General features: G+C 36.5%; 3 protein-coding genes and 1 pseudogene across 4 annotated transcripts; 2 read left to right on the forward strand and 2 right to left on the reverse strand.

Annotated features, from left to right (window-relative positions):
* Positions 1-2,453, forward strand: part of LOC112083047 — a 3,695-nt pseudogene extending 1,242 nt beyond the window's left edge.
* Positions 2,454-12,567: 10,114 nt separating this feature from the next.
* LOC18010568 (F-box protein At1g47340) lies at positions 12,568-13,770 on the forward strand. The gene is given in 4 exon segments (XM_024150772.1): positions 12,568-12,864; positions 12,866-13,548; positions 13,550-13,622; positions 13,624-13,770. Coding segments are annotated over 4 exon segments (1,200 nt in total).
* Positions 13,771-14,904: 1,134 nt separating this feature from the next.
* LOC18010715 (DUF21 domain-containing protein At1g47330) lies at positions 14,905-17,986 on the reverse strand. The gene is made up of 11 exons (XM_024150472.1): positions 17,684-17,986; positions 17,342-17,418; positions 17,163-17,246; positions 16,949-17,062; positions 16,752-16,838; positions 16,458-16,597; positions 16,275-16,362; positions 16,048-16,121; positions 15,736-15,953; positions 15,432-15,652; positions 14,905-15,351 (listed from the first exon to the last, which is right to left on the reverse strand). The coding sequence occupies exons 1-11, from the start codon at positions 17,862-17,864 to the stop codon at positions 15,082-15,084; spliced, it is 1,554 nt and encodes a 517-aa protein (XP_024006240.1). The 5' UTR covers positions 17,865-17,986; the 3' UTR covers positions 14,905-15,081.
* A 717-nt stretch (positions 17,987-18,703) lies between these two features.
* On the reverse strand, positions 18,704-22,377 carry LOC18010716 (3beta-hydroxysteroid-dehydrogenase/decarboxylase). Of its 2 annotated transcripts, XM_006393527.2 has the most exons (10): positions 22,257-22,377; positions 21,854-22,114; positions 21,667-21,756; positions 21,451-21,584; positions 21,160-21,330; positions 20,685-20,810; positions 20,040-20,119; positions 19,378-19,576; positions 19,195-19,261; positions 18,704-19,074 (listed from the first exon to the last, which is right to left on the reverse strand). In XM_006393527.2, exons 2-10 carry the CDS (start codon positions 22,095-22,097, stop codon positions 18,881-18,883), a joined length of 1,305 nt encoding a protein of 434 aa, XP_006393589.1. In that variant the 5' UTR covers positions 22,098-22,114; positions 22,257-22,377; the 3' UTR covers positions 18,704-18,880. The 2 variants fall into 2 exon arrangements, with proteins under 2 accessions (XP_006393589.1, XP_024006359.1); XM_024150591.1 differs by lacking the exon at positions 22,257-22,377 and having other exon boundaries at positions 18,704-18,918; positions 21,854-22,163.
* Positions 22,378-24,721: the final 2,344 nt, after the last annotated feature.

Genomic DNA, 24,721 nt, shown 5'->3' on the forward strand with positions numbered 1-24,721 from the left:
TTGATGGTGCCGAGGTTAAGATGGCCCAATAAGCTCATTATCTCTTAATAGCATCAGAATCACTATGAGAAGTCGTCGTCTCCAGTAGTAGTCGCAGATTTTCTTATGAGGTTTCCTCCAGACAATATCCGGATCTATATAAACCGAAGATTTCATGTGGCTATGCCTTTGGTTTGGTCTATTTCTATGGTATGTGGATCCCAGAGTAAGACCGTGTACTTCTTGTGATATGTAACCCTAACACTGGACGGTATGTGACCTTGCCTTATCTGTTAAGGTACAGAAAGTCGGACAGTTATTTAGGGTTTGATCCGATTGATAGGCTATTCAAGGTATTGTTCATGGCTTATCCATTTGGTCCTGATCATCATAAAATCCTGACACTAGAAACTGGAGAAATAAGGTGGAGAAATAGAAAATGTTCCTTAAGACATGAGATTGTGAGTCAAGGGATATGCATCAATGGGGTTTACCTAGGTGACACATCTGATGAGGTTGGTAATGAAATTTCTGATACTTATGTGATAGTTTGCATTGATGTTAGGTCTGAGAAATTCAAAGTTTATTTACCTTAAAAGCTTTTGCCAATTGATAAACTATAAGGGTAAGTTAGGTGTAGTTTATGATGATGATCATGCCGAGGATGATCATGCCGAGGATGATCATGCCGAGGATGATCATGCCGAGAATGATGATCATGCCGATGATGCCGTTGAGTTTCGTGTGTAGGTTCTAGAGGATGCCGAGAAACAGGAATGATTGAAATACGCCTACACTTTGAGGGATGATAAATCATTGGCTCGTTACATTTCTGTCGTTGGAGTGACTGCTACTGGTGCAATTATTTTGTCGAAGCGCTGTTATACATCTGAACAACCGTTTTATATTTACTACTTCAATCCCGAAAGGAACACTCTACAACGTGTTGAAATCAGTTTTGGAGCTAACCATGAAGCGTTTACGAATAGTAGTGTTTTAGACTACATAGAGGATCTTAATGTTAAGAATCCAAAGCTACTCAAGTCAAGCATCTATGCTCCATATGTGAAGAAGATGGGGGATTTTTCCTACTACGAACGATCAGAAGAGGAAGAGGAAGAAGAATCAGAAGGAGAAGGAGAAGAGAAGAGAGAGACGGTCATTGGAGTTAGGTGAAAGCAATGGGCATGTCATTTTGTGATCTTATCTATGCGTTTATGCTCTTTAGTTATATATGTACCCTCTTATTTTAAATCGTCAAGTTTTCTTTTAAAATTCAATCCATTTCATTTCTAAGTCAATAATATCATCTCCTCCGTAATGCGAATTTTTTTTTTCCTTTTAGCATATTGTACAAAAACTGAAGTAAAAAGAGTATTTGAACGGGAACTGGCTTCTTGTTTGTCTGTATAAGACAAGATTTTAGTCGCTTTCTTTTCCTTGAGAGACTGCAAGATAAACAATGATGACGTACGGCCTTCTCTCGGATTTGGTAGAGAAAAATACTATCTAGGGTTGCGACCACATCTCTGAAATGGTTACCCATCTACTAGCAAACGATAGAATTTTACTTAAAGACCTAAGATTCACCCAAAAAACACTTTCAAAAAGCTATAAAACAGTCAATGGTTCTCATGCATGAAAGAATAAAGGATTTGTTCAATGACTGTGAGCTTTATAAATTGGGAGGAGAAGAAAGTGACCTTATATTGGAATACAAGTTTTGGGAACAATGGAAAAATAGTATACATTGATGGCAAGGAAGACGATATTAGGCCGATCGATATTCCTTATGAAGAAATAAAAAAAAAAAACAAAACATGGTGGCCATTTACTTTCAGTTATGTTTAAAGTTTGGTTCACTTAACCAAGCAAGGTAGAGACAAAAGAAAAGAAAAGAAATAAGGACGTAATCTCATTATTTTTATTCTTCTATTGTTTTAGTTCTTAAGACAGTATTGCCGGTTGATTAACAAAATCAAATCTACTACTCTTTGGTTTTTCTATACATGTTTGAGAGAATCGAAACCTAGTTATCATAGGATTCGGATTGATGCGTAGGCACTTTCCTTATTGTTCGATCACGAATACAATCAGTGAATTAGTTGTAAACTTTATGATATCTTTTTTTTTTCTTTGCATATCTCACATTCGAGTTTTAACTATCACAACAACCAGTTTGAAAATATATGAACTCTAAAACTAAAAATAAAAAAAATGTTACATATTGAGGCTAAGCTATGCCGGATCTTGCCAAAGATGCTGCTGATTTGTACTATGAGAAACGATGACGTAAGACAATCTCCATCCTTCATCCCCTAATCTCCTAAAGGGTTTTTAGCCATAAATTGCTATTAAATAAATAGAAAAGCTTAAGAATCAATTGTTAAAGTCCTTATATAAGGACCGATCCTTAAGACTTTGTAACACAGGATCTTGCCAAAGACGCTGCTGATTTATACTATGAGAAATGATGACGTAAGACAATTTCCATCCCTCACCCCCTAAAGGGTTCTTGATGTAGTGTGTGTTATGGGTTGTCAAGTTTTAGCCTAAATGAAATTAATAGCCGCAAGTGCACAGCTGATCGATTGTAGTATATAGGGATCGAATCCACAGGGAAGGAGGATCTTTCCTGCAAAAGCCTTCAAAAGAAATATAAAATAAGGAAGTCTAGAACCAAACGGTTTTGTGGGGGTTTTGGTGGTGTGTTTAAAATGTAAAAACGAATCTTAAAGAGAAAATACGGGAATTAAAATAACCTAATAACTAAACTTAATGAAAACGGGTAAAAACGGGAAAAACGGCTAACCTAATTCCTCAAATAAAAATCGATTGAAAGGGAATGAAAATAGTAAACTAAAGCTTGAAATAAAACGGTATGAATCTATAAGAAAAGAGGTGCTGGGGTTCAGGGAAGTTTTCTCAGGGGTACGACCGATTCAAAACATTGCTAGAGAGTAAATTTGATAAGATCTTAGCTTAAACTTTTCGAACTGGAGTCACAGACGTATGAATACGCCACTGTCGTGATCATAGACAACTATCTCTCTCAACCCTGACCAGTAGGTTTCCACTCTGGCCCTGGAAGAGAAGAGATGCATTATGTTTAAGACTCGTCAGCATTCACAAATCGCCCATAGGTAGGTTTCCACTCCTATGTTTGTTTTGCTCTCCCAAACTAGATCTGACACCGGATGAACACTTTCGTGTCACCAAGCATCTGGATCAGATTGTAGTTCATGACGCTACTCTAATGCAGTAAAAACGAATTCAGAAGAAAAAGTTCTAAGATTCGGCTCAAAAGCTCATGGAATCCTCACCGAACATATAAATCCCCATCGAAAATCCCTTAGTCCCAACAATAAAACTACTCAGACATGATGAACGAAATCAAAAACATAGTATTAAAAAGTAGAATAGAAACCGAAATTGAAAAAAAGAAAGAACAAGGGTTCAAGAGACAAATCTCTCTCTCCCTAAAACCTAAAACTTAAAAAGTATTCTAAAACAATAAGAACATATGAGGGCTTATGAGGTGATACGAATTAGGGTTCCTAAAACATGTATTTATAGTGCTCAAGACATCTTTAGGGTCTAGGGTTCCGGAATCAAGGCTGGGAAAATGATATGGGCTTCGGAAATGGGCCTTCGGGGTCGGAGTTAGCTGGCCGCGGTCGGGATGAGTGTGACCGCGGGAAATGGGTGGCTGGCCGCGGTCGCGGTGCTTCTGACCGCGGGAAACGCTCTGTTGGCCGTCGGTGGAAACGCTTGCCGGCTGGTTTACGGGACATCTTGCTCTTCACGTATCTTTTGATTGAACCGTTGGATTGCCAAGCTGTAAAGTGTGCTGGAAAGCTGATACTTCCATCTTTAAGATCTCCCGATTTGAGCTGGATCAGACGGTGAGAAGGCCTTCAATCAGGGGTGAACTTCTGACGGTTTGACTCTGAGCTGAAATCTGGTTTTCTATCCATTTTGTTAAGCTTTTCCCTAAATTACCTGAAAAGAGTCTTGGAGCTACAAATACTAGAAAACGTAATAAAAGTACATGAAAGCAATTAAAAACATAGAAAAAGTATTTCAAAACAATCCATAAAAGTGGTCAAAATACGGTGTTATCAATTCTCCCAGACTTAAACCTTTGTTTGTCCTCAAACAAAGCAAAAGCCTAAACTGGTTAAGTGAAAACGAAAATAGGAAATGCACAAATCTCAGAGATATAAACTCTTAAACTAGGACCAAAGATCGTGCATCAATCCACAACTTAGTCTAGAAAATTCTCACCAATACACAAAAGATACTAGTCCACTTTTTCTGTCATGCAAAACTTAAACAATCTAAATCTTGATTCCAGTAAAATAGCTCTCTACATTCATTAAGTTCAATAGTTAGTTCTCATTAAAGACATCATCCAGGGTAGACGGTGTTTGACATTAAAAGGGCTGTTTAAGTGGTGGAGTTAAAGTGTTTCGGGTTACCTGATGAATCTGGAGGATGCAAGATAATATGCAAAACCGCAAGAGAGATAATGATCTGTTGATGACCGCAATTTTCAGTCACTTCTTCTTGCCAAATGTTGTTGCATAATCCTTCATCCTTTGTTGTAAACAGCTATTCCCCCAGACTTAGATTCTTTCTGGGAATCAGAAAATGATCTCCAAAACTCCATAAAATCAGACTCCAGTTGCCTTGGGACTTAAAATTCGACCTCTCTAGACTCTCTAAGGCTTTTATTTCCTTCTTTTCTTATTTTCGGATTTTTGTTTTTTTTTTTTTTGAAAAGGAAATGCCTTTTAAAGAGAGAGAGACTAGAGGACGAAATTGTACCAAAATTTGAGATTTTTCTAAGGCAAACTGAGCTTCCTCTTGTGCTGAATCCTTCCGGGAACTTTTTCGGCAAATCGCAGATCTCTGTCCTTGGTGACTGAAAACTGCGTCGTTCCTCTTTCTCTCCAACGTTTTTGCACTTATCTGCATATAAGACAATAGAAAACAGAGCTGATACGTATATGAAATCAACTGAGAGTGGTAAAAGGATAAAGGAGTCCTGAATGTATGATTCGTTTCCCTGGTCTAATGCTTCAATGAGAAAGTTAAGTCCAAATAAAACAGAGCTAGTGTATTCCTTCATCTAAATCAAAATCATTCAAATTCTTCTAGGGTACTTTGTTTCGAATGTGCTTAGCTACCGCCTAGTCTAGTCCTAAATCATGAATGAGCATGTCACTAGGAACAGTCTAAAAGCACACAGTCAACTATTATTGATTCATGTTCACCATTCCCTTTTAAAACGTATTTTGTTTTGAAAACTGATTTTGAAAAACTTTAAAGAAAATGCAAAAAGTGTAGATAATGCAAGACTCATGAAAGAAAAGTGGTTAGAAAGGGATGAAATCCCCCTCCAGACTTAAATCACACTGTCCTCAGTGTGAAACAAGTCGAGATTGGATGAGAAAAATGCATAGATAATCGAATTGGTAAGTCCAAAGAGAACTTACCTGGATCTGGGATGCTGGTGGAGATGAACCGGATTCATTCGAAGAGGTTTGGGAAGGTGAAAGGTGGTGATGAAGGTGGTGGAAAGTGATGAATGAGGTGGAGTGGGGATTGGTGAGGTGGAATGAGGTGAAGTGGGTGGTTTGGGGTCGGGTTTGATCTCAACGACCATTTGCCGCGGTCAGGAGCCACGCGACCGCGGTCGAAGGGGTGTTTCCTGCGGTCATAACACCTGCGACCGCGGGGGCTTATCTCGCGGCCTTTTCCTGCTTCTCCTTGGTTCCTGCTGGGCCGAGCAGTCAGGGACCATCCTTCTTTTTGGTTTTTTCGGGGTTTTTGATTTTTTTTGGCTTTTTTGTTTTATAAGAAACACCTGAAACTAAGAAAAAGAAAAATATCAATAGAAAAAGAAAGAAAAATCCTAAAGAAAACAATACCTAAATGGGTTGCCTCCCATTAAGCGCTTCTGTTTTAAGTCGTTTAGCTCGACTTTTGGTGTTGGACGTGGCTTAGCTCAATGAAGAAGACCTTGTCTTGAGACAAGTCTTTTTCGACATCTCCTTGCTTTGCCTAGCAGGTTCTTCGTCACTCCAAAGTTCTTCTTCAAACTCTTCTGTTGCAGAACGTTTTCCTGCTTTGCTGTTGTATGGGACAGCTTCTGTGAAGACATCTTTGTTGATATTAGCAAATGAAATCCTCCTGTTTGGCCAGTCCATTATAGCTCCAGAAGTTGCTAGAAAAGACCATCCGAGAATCACTGGATATGTTGCATCTCTCGTCTCGACAATGTAGAAGTCGACAGGCACTATGCAATCTCCTATTCTCAAAGGAATTTCATGAGCTATTCCTTGAGGCGTTGCATTGGAATCATCAGCTAGACTAATCTTTGCTCTAATCCTGCACAGGTGTTTAATACCATGTCTCAAAGCAATTGCCTTGGACATCATGTTAAGACCAACTCCAGAATCACAAAGCACGTTTTTAAACATTTCTCCTCTAATAGAACAAGAGATAAGAAATTGACCTGTAGTCTTAACCTTATGGAGAATTCGAACTTGCCTTTCTCTATAGGTGTTGGCTGGTGTTTCAAATGCAGAATAGGATTCACAAAAGAAAGCTGCAGCGTCGTATTCAATGATTGAATCGATGTATGGCATCTTTATCTTGCTGCATATCGGGTCTTCTTGGATTGAAGAGTCAGCTGAATCTTCAACACATTCCCTTGCCATCATACAAGGTAATGATTCCTGCGAATCTGTTTCTTCATCTGAAACTTGGTTTTCTTCTCCCTGAGTTGCTTTTTTGGGTGCTGGAGGTTGAAGTTGGGACAGAAGATGTATTATTTTTCTCTCAAATCCCGGAGGTGGATCTGAACGACCAACTCCTGCGGTCAGAGGCGTCGCGACCGCGGGAAAAGGAGCCTTGGCCGCGGTCAGGATGCTCGGACCCGCGGCTTTGGATATAACTTGCTCATAGTCCGTTTCTTCCTTCTTGTACTTGACACGAACTTCTCCAGCTTCTTTATTGGGTAGACCAGCATCATATGAACTCATACCAGGGCGTTGTTGTGCATCTTCATCAGGATCTTTGGGAGATCTCTTAGAAAATCTCTCAATTTGCTCAATGTTGGGCATCTGTTCCATTCTTGCATCAATCTCCCGTACTTTGAGCTCGAGTTTGGTCAGCCTGTGCTCGATCTCTTGCAACTCTTCGTCTGTCTTCTCTCTATACCAGGAGACAGATTCTCTGACTTCTTTAATCTCCTGCTTTAATTCGACAATATCACTTGAATTCTGTATGATGTCATACCCTTGTCTTGTCTGCTCTGTTGCGACTTGGTGGATCATCCCAGCTAATGTTTGTGCGTCCTTGTGGGTTTGTTCTTCCAGAACTCGAACATGATTGGCCAGATCATCGAATTTTCTGTTAAACTCTTCAGAGATTGAATCAATTCTCTTGAGCAGGGTGTTTTCGGTGAGAATCTGCTGATCAAGGAACTGGTTTATCATTCCTTCGAGGCATCCAAAACGTCTGCTGATCCTCAAGTTCTCCTCTTGCTGACTAGGGTTCGGCGGTGGAGGATTATAGGCGTGTGGCTCGAAGTAGGTCGGAGGTGGACCATAAGGATCTTCCCGGCGTCGAACAGACTCTCTGCGATGGTGGTATGGGTGGTTTGGCTGGCTGTATCGATCCATGTAGTTAAGATCTCGGGCTTGTTGTTCTTCTCTGCGTCTGGTGGCTTGAGGAGTGTTATAGAAACCTTCCTCATAGTGTATATTTCGATTTATAGAGTTGATTTACCAAAATAAAATAACCGAAAAATGGAAATATGCAGAAAAAGAGGTTCTAGAGTTGATTTACCAACCTTTCTAGGGGTTTTGCGGAAAAGAAAACGCGTGTCTTCCCCGGCAACGGCGCCAAAAACTTGATGTGGTGTGTGTCGTGGGTTGTCAAGTTTTATCCTAAATGAAATCAATAGCCGCAAGTGCACAGCTGATCGATTGTAGTACTTAGGGATCGAATCCACAGGGAAGGAGGATCTTTCCTGCAAAAGCCTTCGAAAGAAATATAAAGTAAGGAAGTTTAGAACCAAACGGTTTTGTGGGGGTTTTGGTGGTGTGTTTAAAATGTAAAAACGAATCTTAAAGAGAAAATACGGGAATTAAAATAACCTAATAACTAAACTTAATGAAAACGGGTAAAAACGGGAAAAACGGCTAACCTAATTCCTCAAATAAAAATCGATTGAAAGGGAATGAAAATAGTAAACTAAAGCTTGAAATAAAACGGTATGAATCTATAAGAAAAGAGGTGCTGGGGTTCAGGGAAGTTTTCTCAGGGGTACGACCGATTCAAAACATTGCTAGAGAGTAAATTTGATAAGATCTTAGCTTAAACTTTTCGAACTGGAGTCACAGACGTATGAATACGCCACTGTCGTGATCATAGACAACTATCTCTCTCAACCCTGACCAGTAGGTTTCCACTCTGGCCCTGGAAGAGAAGAGATGCATTATGTTTAAGACTCGTCAGCATTCACAAATCGCCCATAGGTAGGTTTCCACTCCTATGTTTGTTTTGCTCTCCCAAACTAGATCTGACACCGGATAAACACTTTCGTGTCACCAAGCATCTGGATCAGAATGTAGTTCATGACGCTACTCTCATGCAGTAAAAACGAATTCAGAAGAAAAAGTTCTAAGATTCGGCTCAAAAGCTCATGGAATCCTCACCGAACATATAAATCCCCATCGAAAATCCTTTAGTCCCAACAATAAAACTACTCAGACATGATGAACGAAATCAAAAACATAGTATTAAAAAGTAGAATAGAAACCGAAATTGAAAAAAAGAAAGAACAAGGGTTCAAGAGACAAATCTCTCTCTCCCTAAAACCTAAAACTTAAAAAGTATTCTAAAACAATAAGAACATATGAGGGCTTATGAGGTGATACGAATTAGGGTTCCTAAAACATGTATTTATAGTGCTCTAGACATCTCTAGGGTCTAGGGTTCCAGAATCAAGGCTGGGAAAATGATATGGGCTTCGGAAATGGGCTTTCGGGGTCGGAGTTAGCTGGCCGCGTTCGGGATGAGTGTGACCGCGGGAAATGGGTGGCTGGCCGCGGTCGCGGTGCTTCTGACCGTGGGAAATGCTCTGTTGGCCGCGGGTGGAAACGCTTGCCGGCTGGTTTATGGGACATCTTGCTCTTCGTGTATCTTTTGATTGAACCGTTGGATTGCCAAGCTGGAAAGTGTGCTGGAAAGCTGATACTTCCATCTTTAAGATCTCTAAATTTGAGCTGGATCAGACGGTGAGTAGGCCTTCAATCAGGGGTGAACTTCTGACGGTTTGACTCTGAGCTGAAATCTGGTTTTCTATCCATTTTGTTAAGTTTTTCCCTAAGTTACCTGAAAAGAGTCTTGGAACTACAAATACTAGAAAAACGTAATAAAAGTACTTGAAAGCAATTAAAAACATAGAAAAAATATTTTAAAACGATCCATAAAAGTTGTCAAAATACGGTGTTATCAGTTCTTAGCCATAAAGTGCTATTAAATAGATCAAAAACTTTAAAAATCTTAAGAATCAATTGTTAAAGTCCTAATATAAGGACCGATCTTTAAGAGTTTGTAAGACAGGTGTCGAATTTCCATTGGTTTGGGAGAAGGAAATAAAAGTTTTGGCCAAAAAAACGGATTCCATTTAACACACGAAATTATTATTAAAAAGAATTTAAGAACCTCATAGAGTATGAGGGATGAAGATGTTTTAACTCCCAATTTGGACACAGTAATGTGTATGATATATATACATCATATGGGCTCATCAATTCAAACCAAATCATATTTTATCTCCATTTCATTTGCAAAATAGGGACGAAAACGAAAGAGAAAAAAGTAATGATAATCAAACCAAATCAAGTTGATGGGATTTTAATAGGTTCAATTCAGTTCAATCGACCGACCTATCTATCTATAATCTATAATATTATTTGCGAAGTCAGAAATCCTATGTGTCGTGTCCTGGCGATTCGGTTACGTGTCATTATTAAAAAAAATATGTGTCATTTTAATTAATTCTGATAGGACAATCATTAATCCAACATGTCAATATATGTGACATGACTTTTTCATCGATTATGGGCCATCGAGTTTGTTAATGGGCCAGTGTTTGAAATTCGTCTCAGCCACCGATTTATGGGCCACCGATGTAGAAATTGGTATTAACCTAAACTCTAGCGTATCCATCATGCTATATATACCTGTATCGGGTTTCATATTTTCTTACAGATAACATCTGCCTACTAAGTTTAAGCATTTTTTAAAAAGAAAATTCTTCACCTCTTTTTTTTTAAAAAAAAAAGATCATAGCATTTTTTTTTAAAAAACATCCACCTCTTTTTTTAAAAAAAACCATCATAGCCTTTTTTTTAAAAAAAAATCGTCTATGTGTCTTTTTTTTAAAAAAAATAATAATAATCTCTACTATTATTTATGCATATTCATTATGACAACGTAGCCTACTAATTTTTGCATAATTGATACTTCGCTGTTCTGTAATTAGTCTCTCGCTTTACAATGGAATCATTATTTTAATTCGTGTTTTAAATGTTTTTCAGATTCTAGAATTTTTTCTATTGTAAATCTATTGCCTAATTTTTATTTGCTTCAAAACTTTTATGAATTTTCTGTAGTGACTAGCAATCGTCCCCTTCATGATCCTCAGACTAAAAACGATTTGTTAATGGGCCAGTGATCCTTAGATTTTGTCATATCATCTGCCTCCATCTCAAATCGTTTTTACAGAAGATGAACATTTTTCTGCCAAGGTTTACAACGATAAATTTACAGGTTGGTTGAAGTGTAATTATGACTATCCTGAAGTTATATGATATATGTATTCTGAATTTCCGACACATTGGGTTTGGGATCGTAAAAATGTCAATTGCATCCTCGTCTTTGCGGCAACTGCAGAACGATTCTTGTAGCCAACTGTAACCCTAATGTTGGCGAAGCCTACTACTGTTTCGTTGCATATCGTTCGTTTTTATATGGATATAAGAACAATAAATGGTGTTGTCCACCCTACTTTCAAAGATGCATGTTATACTTTGGATTTAATTCACATGCAATGGTACTGAGTATGTCGAAGCTTTCTATGAGGCAAGTCAATGGGTTCCGCTCCTCTCTTCGAATGATGTACACTGCTTTGTTAAGTGCAGGTTCTATGATGAATCCCTTTCATGTTTGGAGATCCATTCAATGTTTTTAGTATAAATTTGATCAACTTTTTTTCATTGTCTTTGATTTTGTTTTTCTTTAACTATCTTATTTCAACAATTTCTAAGATTTTTCGTTGTGTTTCCCTAATGTACTTTCTAAATAATAATCATCAATAAGAATAAACGATTAAACAGATTTCTAGTTAGTTTTTTAAAGTTAATAATTTATATATTGTTCTTATTTTTACCCATTCATAATTGTTATTTAATATTACAAAAGACATACAAATAATTTTCTAATCAATCGTATATATTGTTCTTACTTTTATTCACCTATAATTCTTATAACTTATAAATAGAAGTATAAAGAAGCAGACGTAGTTGATGATAAGAACTCAAAAAGACGAATTTGAATAAAACCATGGGGAATAAGAAGCAGAGAACACGAAATAGTGAAGAAGAACAATGATGAGAGAAAAAAAGATGTTGGAGTTAAAAAAGAAAACCGGAAGAAAAAAAATAAAAGATGAAGAAAACAAAGTAGAAGAACAAGAAATGGGAAAATGAAGTAGGTGAAGATGAGAAAGAGATGAAGAAAAACTAAAAGAATATGAGTTTGATGAAGACCAAAGAGGAATAAGAAGTAAAGAATAAAGAAAGCTAATAGAAATTGAAAAAGAAGAAGAACTGAGAGAATAACACGATGATGAAAAAGAAGTCAAAGATGAAGATGAGAGAAAAATGTGAAGAATAAGAAAAATCGAACGATATATAAGAGGAAGAAGAAAAAAAGATGATGAAGAAGAAGAAATAAAATATGAGGAAAAAGAAGATGAAAAAAAATACAAGTCAAAGATGGTGAACTGAAGAAAAAGAAAGGAAATATGAGGAAAAACAAGATGAAGAATTTGGGGCAGAAAAAAAGGACAAAATCTTTAATTTGGAGACTGATCTGAAGAAGAAGACGAATAAAAACAAAAACAAAAATAGGAATAAGAACTAAACCAAAAGATAAAGAATAAGAAGAAGAGTAAAACAAAATAAAAAAGGAAGAAAAAGACGAAGACAAATCAGAAGAGAAAAGAAAAACGATGAAGAAAAGAAAAAAATATAAAGAATAAGAAAATTGACGTTGGTGATTGTCTATTTTTTTCTCAGTAGCTTTCTATATCTCCTATTTTTTTTTAACTATTTTATAATTGTCACGATTTGTGATGGTAGATAAATCTTATTTCTTTTATTCGTATCCATAAAAAAAAAATATGTATTAATAATTTCCAATATATATATATATATATATAGTATATAGCTAGGGTATTCTAGGTCATAACATAAGTCTTAACATACATCTCTCTCCGTAATCATGATTTCAGATTCCATCCCCTTTGAACTCATCGTCCAGATATTGTCGCGATTGCCTGCAAAATCAATCGCTAGGTTTCATTGCCTGCCGAAGCTATGGGGTTCCATGTTTCACCGTCCATATTTCACAGAGCTGTTCTTGACCAGGTCCTCAGCTCGTCCACGTCTCTTTTTCGCCATGGAAAAGAAGGATCTGTTGCCTCAGCATCAGAGTCCATATGAGAAATCATCGTCATCATCTCTTGCCATAGCTGCCGAATTTCATATGAAGTTCCCGCCAGAAAATATGTCTATATATTTCTCATCGTAGTGACCAACACTTCGAATGTGGCTATGCCTCTGGTTTGATCTATTTCTATGGTATGAGCGTAAAAGTACAGGACTATTACAATAAAGTTCCTGTGATATCTGTGATATGTAACCCTAATACAGGACGGTATGAGACCTTACCTTTTCTTTCAAGGTTTAGAAGGGCATATAGCTTTTTCGGGTTTGATCCGATTGACAAGCAATTCAAAGTATTGTTCATGGCTAATATGCGTGGTCCTGATCATCATAAAATCCTGACACTAGGAACTGGAGAAATGAAGTGGAGAAATATAAAATGTCCCTTAAGACATGATAATGTGAGTGGAGGGATATGCATCAATGGGGTTGTCTATTACTTGGGTGATACGTCTGACGTGATGACTGGTTTTGTAATAGTTTGCTTTGATGTTAGGTCTGAGAAATTCAAGTTTATTTACCCAGAAAGCTTTTGTGAGCTGATAAATTGTGAGCTGATAAACTATAAGGGTAAATTAGGTGTGGTTTATTATGATGATTACGCTGGTGATGCCTTGGAGTTTCGTTTGTGGGTTCTAGAGGATTCTGAGAAACTGGTATGGTCGAAATACGACTTCACTTTGAGGGATGATATGCTGTTGACTCATTACGTTTCCATCCTTGGAATGACTGTCACGGGTGAAATTGTTTTGTCGATGGACATCTAAACAGCCATTTTATGTATTCTACTTCAATCCCGAGAAGAACACTCTTCAACGACTTGAAATCCAAGGGTTTTGGTGATTACCATGAAGCGTTGTACGGACCTAGTAGAGTCCACGTCTTTGTAGACGATTGTAGTAGATTGTACGCCTTTGCAGACCATGTCGATGATCTTAGTGTTAACGATGCAAAGCTACTCAAGTCAAGCATCTCTTAGACTCTTCCCCATATGTGACGACGAAGAAAATGAGGGAATCTACGAACGATCAGAATCAGATGAAGAATATCCTTGGAGTTAGGTCAAAGTAATGAGCATGTCATTTTGTGTTCTTATCTATGCGTTTATGCTCTTTAGTTCTATATGTACCCTTTTATTTTACTATTTAATAAATCAAGTTTTCTTTTAAAATTCAATATCTCTTCAGCTCTGAATCAGTAACATCCTCCGTGCGGTAATGAATACAAAACAGCAATTGTAGAGTTTAGACATACACAAAATTATATCTTGATGCTGTGTTTATTCTATTTTTGTTTGGTACTTCAAGCAGAATGTACAAAAAAATAAATATGTAGTTTTGTATTAGCTTTATTTTTTTTTGGGATAAAAGATCCATCCGTTTCTTTACTGACAAAGTAACCATTCACCACTAAGAAGTCTTTATCTCAAACACCAAAACATTAACCAAATATATAACTATTTATCTTCACTACGATATCATAAAGTGTGAGTGGGAAGAATCTAAAGGCTTTCTTGTAGGGCTCGATACTGAAGGGTTTATTGTGGGTCTTAACTCTGATGGCTTTGTTGTAGAACTCGAATCTGGTGTACCATATGAAATCTCCGGCTTCAATTTTGAATACTAAATTCTATAGAACATTAAGCTAAAATGTGTATTTCATGTTTGTCTATGGGATGCAGCTTCTTCTACAAAATACAATCAATTTTCAACTATTCGGAACTCGATCAGTAGCTAGATGTTGCCGGTTTCGAAACCTAATCAAATGTAAATATGATGGTTCGTAGTTAGTTGAGTTGCTCGAATCTCGATCATTCTCTTTGGAAGGTTGCGAGAATGTAGCTTATATGTTTTTTTTTACCTTAAATTTTTGCCCATTTTTACGTTCTAAGAGCTCCCTACTCATAGAATGTTATCGAAACCTTGTTCTCATAGGATACGATAGACACGTAGGCAATTTCCTTATTATTCAATCTCTCTTCAGTTATAAATCAGTTACATCATTCGTGCGGTAATGCATACAAAACAGAGATTGTAGAATTTATTCTATTTTATTCTATTTTTGTTTGGTTTAAGTAGAATGTACCAAAATGAACTTTGCAACTGTGTATTTAGCTTCTTTTTTTTTTTTTTTTGGGGTAAAAGATCCATCCGTTATTTACATACAAAGTAACCATTAACCACTACTAAGAAGTCTTTATCTCAAACACTAAAACATCAACAAAGAAAAAGGAGACTTTTTATACAAGTCATCTTTTAAAAATATATAACTATTTATCTTCACTCAGATATCATAAAGTTTGGGTGGACTCTTCATGTTTTGGAGCCGTGGAGTGGGAAGAATCTGAAGGCTCTCTTATAGGACTCGAATCTGAAGGCTTTGTTGTAGGACTCAAATCTGGTGTGGCCATATGAGATGTTCGGTTCGGAGTAGTGGAACCAGAAGATGATTGTGTGATCGAGGTTATTACGCTTGGTAGATTCTCCTGAGAAGCATGCATGTTGACTCTTATCCTGTTGTGAATGTTCACATACTCATCTGTTTCGTCAAGAATCTCTTCCTGAAAAAATTCAGAGCAAGAAAAAAAGACAATTAGCCCAAGAAACGTATCTAAATGCTAAAAGAGGTTTTTGAGTTTACCTGAAGAAGCTCTTCGATAACATCTTCCATGGTGATAACTCCTACAACCTCTTCATTGGGAGGGAAATCAGGTATAGGAAAATTCTCGATATCCAAAATGCAGAACGAACAGCCTCTATGTCGTTTCTTAGCTGGAGCAGCTGATAGAATCGTTTTCCCTTGCTGCTCCTCACTGTTCTCGCTCTTGAAGGATTTTGCATCTCCGGTTTCGATTTTGAATACTAAGATTCCAATGAAACATTAAAACTTAAAAAGTGTTTTTTAATTGTTTGTCTACTACCGAAAAGTCATGAGGATTTTATACCTTCCTTCTCTGATACTTCAAGCTGAGATTTTGGTTTCTTACAACTGTCCTTAAACAGTTCGTCTCTAGTTTTCTTGTTTTTTCTGCGCTCACTACCATTTTGGCTTGTTTCGGGTGATCCCTTCTGCTCGTCAAGATCCTTATAGACAACTGCAATGTGGCTGTGACCCTTCTGAAACTCGTTTAGGATATCGTATAATGGCATTGTTTCAGAGACACTGCAAGAAAAGAAACTTATCAATACGAACTCTGTGCTAAAACCTAGTCGAAAACTATTTCAATAATGAATTAAGCATTAGTATAGTCATTTACCGCGGAATTTTTCTCATGATCATTTTCCTCAGAGAAACTTCCTTTCTTGCATCAAAAGCCAAAAGATTTTTAACCTGCACTAACAAAAGTGGACCTATTGAGATCAATATAGTCTTTCTCGAAACTCTAGAGATTCAGATACAAAAACAAAGACTTTTAAGTACCCAAAAGACAGAAAATATCAACTATCTAGAAAATAATATAGTGTCGATATGAAAGATCTGTACCAGAATGAGCCCAATTATATGTGTTGGATTTCTGAAATAAACTGGAACTCTGCTATGACCAACTGACATTATTGTACTCAAAGTTTCCCTGTATTGTAGCTCCATAGCAGATTATAAGTAAACCAAAGTATATAAGCATGATGAATAAGTGTAAATAGGAGATAAAAGGAAGCCAAAACCCACAAATTAAGAGTTGAATCAAGTTCAAGGGAAAACGCGTTCGATATGGGAGTCATTGCATCTTTTGCCGTCTTTTCTGTTAATTCAAGTGCACCTGTGATGATAGAAGTCTCATCGTTTGTTAGATCTCCACCTTTCCCAGCCTAATAAGAAAAAAAAATTATGGACAAAAGTCTGTCATAAACTTTTGCTGTAAGAGACACACACAACGTTTAAGCCACAGAACTTCAGTTTTCAATGGCAAGCTCATAGCGAAAAGCTGCAGTAATTGACACATTTCTTGAGTTAACTTCATACCTCATTTCCATGGAAATTCACGAATGTCTTTAGCTCTGCTCTCCGTAAAAGAACACCATGTCCCTTACCCAACATCCAATCAAGAACCTAAAGCAACAATGTTCAGAATCGAGAAGCGTTGCAGTAAAATAAAAACAGACAATTCCAGTGTTTATAGCTGATTTTCAAAACAGACAAAATGGTTCACACTTCTCTACCTTACTGATTGGATATGAAATAGGGAAGAACAGTATAAGAAGAACACGGACAAAAGGAGCCATTATTGCTCCAACCTTGAGCCCGTACCGAGTGCAAACAGCCTGTGGCATTATCTACAGATATTCAACGAGGAAAAGCTATGATCAAACTGTACAAATGCAAAACGTGGAAACGAAACAAACGAACAAAAACTTAGGTAAAGAGATGTGAAACCTCTCCAAAAATCAGTATGAGAGTCACTGACAGAACAATTGCAGCCCATGGAGGCACAATCCTATCCAAGAATATTGGCAGAGCCTAAGATAAAGAATGTGAAAAAGATACATGTGAAGCTAATATTCGTCTTTGCATCGAATATATTTAGTAAAGAGAACAAAAAAAGAAAGTATTACCTCCATTGCCATAGAGTTTCCAATCAAAAGAGTACACAGCAAAAGATGTTGATTCTTCACTACTGGAAATATCTTACCTAAGAACAAAAAAACAACAAAAGTTTTTTCAATTTGCTATGTGCAAAAGAGATTGTACAGAAACTAAAATCATAGCAACAACAATGGCACAAATACGTCAAAACCATAATTCATACAGAAAAATCAACGAAACAGAGAGCTAATTGATTCCATAGAGCGAAGTTACTGAAATCGATTTGGCTTTTTCAAGATTCAATCATGAAGAAATCAATCTTCAGTCCAAATTTTCAACAAATCAAAAGCGGAAAAGCAAAAATCCCTCACCGGCGTTGATTCGATCCTGAGGACGGCCGGATTTGATGAGAACTTCGAGATCGACTAATCCAAGAGACATGAGACCCAGTGTTAAACCTGCCATCAACCCAGCAAAGGCTACAAGAGCTATGATTATCACGACGTAGAGCGAGAACCTAGCTCCGCAGCACGGAATATCCTCCGCCGCCATGATTTATCTCCGGAATCTGAATTTTTCCGGTGGAGTTTTGCGGTAGGGAAATTCGGCGATTGAGAGCTGAATGTTGGAGTGAGTCCTTTTTTTGGGTACTGCGTATCCAATTCAAGACGCAACAAACGTTTTGTATTGAGAGGAGTCAGGAGGACGAACATGTGGACCCTACTTTTATCAAACGCATTTACGTTCTTCTCTTCTTCCTTTCCATTTTTGGTATGTGTTTTAATATTGTTTCTAAGATCAAACTGTGCTACTTACTACTCGAGTCGAATTTATCAATCTGGTCCAGCTTATATTTTTTTCTTTAGATTCCATGAGGTTTATTTGTTTTCAAAATTGGAAAACAATTATACTCATTTCTAAATTATATGATCGAATAATAGAAAGCTAGTTACATTTTCTATCATGTGTTTATTTATTTATTTAGAAATTAGTATAATTTTCAATTTTCCAATGCTACAATTGCAGTTTTTTTTTTTATTTGGGATAAATATAATTGTTTGTGAGTTGGTTTGTAAAGTATTTTAAACCAACATGAGGCAAGTTAAATGAACTGGTTAATTCATCTTGACATTCATAAACATGTACATTTAAATTTTAATAAAACAAATGTTTGAAAGAAAAAAAAAATCAATTGAAATTACAAAAATCATCTATCATTATTAGTTAAGCCAAATCATTTCTGTGTGTTTGGTTTACATATTCTTTTTTTAATTCAAATTTCACAAAATTTGTAAAAATCATTTTTCCTAATTAAAGCTCAAGTAATTGCTAGTTAAATAAAAACATTTTGTTACTTATACTGACCCAAAAAAATATATATGATCCAAAAAAATGCAACAAAAAAAAATTTGATTGTTAATAGAGTTGAGGTAACAAACGGTAAATACACGCAAGTCAAACTCAAATCAACATCCATGTACACAAAGAAGTCAGGTTTAAGCCGTTTACCTGATTAAAAAAATTAAAAATTAAAAAAGCTCAAAATGAATCGTTGAAGATTGTCTTCTTTAGTCATTCTTCTCGCTCCCCACCAATTTCATTTTCTCTGGTATAATGCCACGGAAGAACAAAATAATTGATGCTACCAAAATCGCAGTTATTACGACAGAATATCCGGTCGTTGCAACAAATTTAAGATAGAGAGTAATCAGAATGACTATAGCAATCAGTGTCTGCTTTTTCCATCGAAGCTTATTAGTAACTGCAAATATCAATCATGCCACACCAATAAGACTTTTCTCATATCCTAAGCATATAATCACAATGGTAATAATTTGATGACCTCAAAGCAAAAAAAGCCAGAGATATTATCCATACGTACCTTCTTCTTTGGGTTGATTTTGAGCTGTTAAGTGTGAGAACGAGTCTATTGTCCTCTTTATACCTTCCTACAGTTACGCATTACAAAAGACAATGAAAGTGAAAGAAGGGTGAGCGATACCAAACCAGAAAGTATATATTATATCGATCTATGTCTTAACTGAAAGAAAAGATTTTTATAAACCTGAAGTGGCACAACAGGAGCATAGCCTAAAAGATCCTTTGCTTTTGAAGAATCGAAAGTTCTGCTGCAAGAGAGCAGCCTAACTCTAGAAGGAGTTAGCTGTGGTACTTTCATCCCATATGGTCCCAGTAATTTATATGCCAGTTCCACAATATGTGCTATTGGCATCATGATAATCGCAGGTATCTTTATACTTGGCCTGGTAAGACGGTGAATGTCATATTATTAAGTTTACTGTATTTACTTCCTAGTAATCTGTGACAAGGCCAGAAAATGGCGCCCAAAAGAAAATTTCAATAGAAAGAAACAAGGTCAGAAAATCTAGTCATGCAAATTCTAAATGTGTTTTTCTTCTATTTTTGTTATTCTCATTGGTAAGAGTATAATCATTCCATCTAAGCATTTACCACGATATTTTTCCGGAGAAAACTTAGATTCAATTGAAAAAAACAAAAGTATGATGTTGCAGAAAAAGATATCAAATTCTATTAATCTTCATGAATAAACAATCAAGTGCACTCGGTGCATTTCTTTGCTTGCGTCGTATAGGAAAAAAGTTCAGAAAGCAAACTAAGTATCTAACTACGACTAAAAACCAGACCAAAAATAAAAACCAAAAAATGGAAAAACCTTCTTTTAGCTTGTATGAAAGATATATATACCTTTCATAGCCAAGTCCTTCAAGAAGCTGTGACATAAACTCCCAAAACTTAATCGGCTCCATGTTGGTAATGAAGTATGCCTGCAAAGCCAATGTCATCTCATATTAAGTTACAGCTAGGATTTCCATACATATAGTCCCTAACTAGAGTACGAGGAAAATAACCTATATCAAGAAAAAGCCATAGTTCTAGGAAAATGTAGTCCGTTTTCTTTTATTATTTGGCATACATTCACAAACTCCATGTAGTATGGCAACTAATAACCCAAATAATGAGAAAACAAAGTCTAATCCATGTGATTATCACCTTATATCCCAACCTAAAAGAAAACTAAGTGTAAGAAAAGTGGGAAGCTTAAATGTCCAAATACAACTAGACTGGAGCCAAACTCGACTATATGTTTTCAGGGTATGTCATACAACTTTCTAACTCCCTTAATATCCATGACGGGCAGACTTAAGGTTACGTCTTTCTTATTCATTCAGCTCACCTAATGGTTATATTCATTATATAGACTAATAGAACGTTATAACAGATTAGACTAAAACCTCTAGATGTTTTTACAATAGAATAAGAACAGCGGCAAAAAAACAGTGCACTATGATATTAGACAACTACAACATGGAATTAACTGTATTCAAATACCTGGCCTGCAGCTTTTGCACATACTTCTCCTCCTGATGCTAGAGCTCGCTCAGCACAGACATGGGCATGCACAACGTTTTCAACATAAGTAAAATCATAGAGGTTACTCCCATCACCTATAATGAACTGGAAAATAGAGAATCCAAAAAGAATCGTAAATGTAAAGTATAACACTGAATGTGCTAGGGAAAGCAAAATTCCATATAGACGATGCATCTTTAGCTTTCATTCATTATATTGAAATCCTTATTTTCTTAGGAAAACCAATGCCAGAAGCACAACATTCGTTACATAGATAAATGCACATCTGCAAAATGTCAAGTCTTTTAATATGTAGCATGGTCATGGATTACACACACTCTGATAGAACTAGCAAAACTTATGAAATCATGACTAAAATGGAGAGACAAGAGCAGAAAAAGTCACAGATAGCATTTAGAAGGCCAAAGAGATAAAGAAAGAAAAAAAATCCAACCTTGGATTTCCCAGCCCTGGCAGCCGCTACAAGAGATGGAACCAATAATTTATCACCGGGACCAAATATGCTGCTAGGACGTATGCAACAAGTGAGCAGTCCATTTCTTCCATTCGCTTTCATGATCAAAGCTTCACCTTCAGCTTTAGTTGCTGAATATGAGTCATTGTGCTGAAATAGTGAATGCTTTCAGTAAAGGAAGCTCGAACACAGCTACACAACCATATGATGCATCCAATAGATTTCACATAATCCTGTAAATGTCAAGTTCTGAACAACATAAGGAAATACCTTGGATGGGTACGGCATCGTTTCATCGGCGTTCAAAATACCATGGACACCGTCAAACACGACACTCGGAGAGCTCGTGTAGATGAGCCTCTTTACTCCAACCTCAACACAAGCATCAATTACATTTGTTGTCCCTACAAATAAGAAGTTGGAGATAAACCAATGAATCTAACTTTTCACATAAGAGAAAATTCACAGATTGTAGTTTCTTCAAACCTTGAACATTAACTGAGTAATGAAGCTGGTAATTGTTGATAGATGAATCTGGAGCTGCCATGTGAAATACCACTTCAGCTCCCTGAAAAGCTGTTCAAATTTTACCATCAGACACCAAATCACACAGAATCGAAGATTATACAAAGCTCAATGACCTAGAATCCGAGGAATCACTGTGAAAAAATACCTTTAACAACTTGAGATTTGTTCCGGAGATCAGCGGAGACGTAGTCGACTCGACCAGATCTCATTGCTTCGCCGAGGATTCCGGTCTCCTCGTGAGGCTCGAGCTGTATCGCCGGAGCTAAATCGGCGATGCGGACGTTGAACATCTGGTAGTGTACGAGCATCTCCACTAGATGCCTTGCGGCGAATCCTCTACCACCAGTGACGACGCACCATCGCTCTGTCTCCGTAACTTCCGTCACCATTGTCTTCTCCGCCGAAGCTATTCAAAACAAAAAGGAAAAACAAGTAAGCAATGCTCAGAGATGCATCTAACATTGGCACTTTTAATCGCACAACTGGTGAATAACAATGCAATAAACAGATAACAACAGTCAAATAGAACTCAGAACCGAACACTAAACTAAATGTTAACGGCGAGCGGAAACGGACGGCGGCGGCGGCGCAGGTTAAAGTCAACAGCGAGAGCGGCGGCGCTCGACGATTGACAGCGATCGTTCGGCGAAAAGAAAGAAAAAAAAAAAGACTCGTAGATCGGAGGTTGATTTTTTATTTATTTATACTAGGTGAATACCCCACACTGGTTTTACTTTTCAAATTTATATACTAATATGTTATTATAAACAATTTTAAAAATTAATTTAAAAATACATACTGAATATTTTTTTTTGGTAAATAAAATATATACTGAACATTATTAAATCATTGAAAAGATAAAAATAAAAGGAATATTCATCAGTATTTTTAATTAATTATAATATAAATTATTGTTTAATACATAAATTCTTGTTTAATATATAAATGTTATTTAAGAGTCAATAAAAAAAAATTTTCATTTTCTTTGAAAGAATTCATCAGTATTTTTAATTAAGTATAACATAAATTCTTATTTAATATCTACATAAATGTTATTTAAGAAACAATAATTTTTTTTTTTTTGAAATGGTTAAAATTTAATATTAAAAATTTATTAATTATTTTTTTAAAGAAAATGTGACAAATGTCATCTCCATATAAATCGAAAATGATGAGGTGTCACCCATATAGAGAGAGTTGATCCTCTTTTATATATAAGATACTAATAAGCAAATGTAGATTAAAACAAAAATGTAGATTAAATTTTTTTATTAAATTTGTAATATACAAAATAATCTCACGTATTTCTTCCGCATTAAAAAATTTCTCATATCTTCTCGTCATAATATTTATTTTTTTAAAAAAATTATTTGAAAAGAAGAAAAACACAGAAAAACGGTCGAAGACTTGAGGATTTTTAGTAAAATTTCATATTTATGAACCCAACCATGAAGATATACATATAGTCTGTCATATCAGGTTGAATCCAAAGAAATCGGATTTTCGGTCAAAATTGTGGTAAGTCAAACCCTAAATAGTAATTATACTTGTAAATTTTTTTTAAAAAAATCAAATTTTGAAATCGTCTTCTCGTTGTCGTCTTCGTCTAATATTCTCTGGGACAACTATGAGTGATTTGCTACTATCTGTCTGAATCAACGCTAAATCAGGTTCGTTCGTCTTCGTCCTCTGATTTCTAATTTCTATTTAGATAACTTTGTAGATTTGAACTCGATTTTGTGTAAAAACCAAATTTGATTTATATGTTCTCTATTCGGTTTGTAATTACAAAATAGGAATCATGAATGGTATCGAAAAAGTGTTTAGATATGCTAGACAAGAACTGTACTTAGATTCCGAATCGTCGCAGGAGAAAATAGTAGAAAGAGTTGCTTCAGAGACAGATAATAATCAGATAGTGTTGTGGCAGAACACTACTGAAAATACGGAAATTGAGGCTGAGGAGGAGGAGAACCAGCCATTGCCACCCGTGAAATGTTCTTCGAGTCTAGTCAGTATCATAATGCAATAAAGCTGGGAACAAGATGTTATATCCACAAAGCTATTGCAAAATTGGAGTCCCTAGACCTTGAACCCCATGAGCTGATATGATTTACAGAACATCCACAGTTCAAGCACTTTTGGCATATGCATAGGGCCATGCATGAGGACACAACACACAAAATGATGGGAATGTGGTCGCTTCTTCTTCGGACAACAAACACAAATAAGAAGAGGAAAACTTGGTTGTAGTGAATGGCGTACCAAATCACTATTCCCTTAGAGAGCATGCCCTTTTGTGTGGATTAAACTGTCTACCATACCCAGAGAACTATGAGAGCATATGAAGTTTTTTGTTTAAGAATAGATATTTCAAGGAAACTGTCCCCTCCCTTGCTGCCATTGAGAAAAAGGTAGGGTCGATGCGAGGGCTAGATCATCCTGATTGGTTGAATATGTGTGTTGCCTACTTCTTATCCTCTATAATTAGTGGGAAAACGAAAACCGGTAAGGGAGCACCATCTGTTGACCCTTTATTCCTGAGGATTGTGGATGATCTCGAGGCTTGTAAAAGGTTTCCTTTGGGTAGGTATTCATTCGATGTAAATATGAAGGAGATTGAGCACACAATGAGGCATTTCAATGGGGTCGTCGAAACAGATAGCTGGACATTTCCAAGCTTTGTTACTCCCTTGGGGGTATATCACATTATAAAGAATTTGTAAGTATGTAAAACTATGAGCTTAACTGTAATTTATTCGGTTTATGTGTAGTTGCTAGCTTTTGAGGCCATCCCATGTCTGAAAAATAAATACAGAGAAGATGTTAGAGGAGCAGAGAGGGATTGTCCCCGGATGTGCATGCATAAGTTCCAACTATTCACCCTAAAAGTTTTCCCTTTGTCGGAACTCTATAAAACAATGGGTAACACTAGGGTCATCGATAGTATATTGCAACTATCTGAGGATGAGGTAATTATGCTTGCTGGAGTCATGGAGAGGAATGAAGAGGA

Source organism: Eutrema salsugineum, unplaced genomic scaffold (assembly GCF_000478725.1).
Source record: "Eutrema salsugineum unplaced genomic scaffold, Eutsalg1_0 scaffold_7, whole genome shotgun sequence".
Lineage (NCBI taxonomy): Eukaryota > Viridiplantae > Streptophyta > Magnoliopsida > Brassicales > Brassicaceae > Eutrema > Eutrema salsugineum.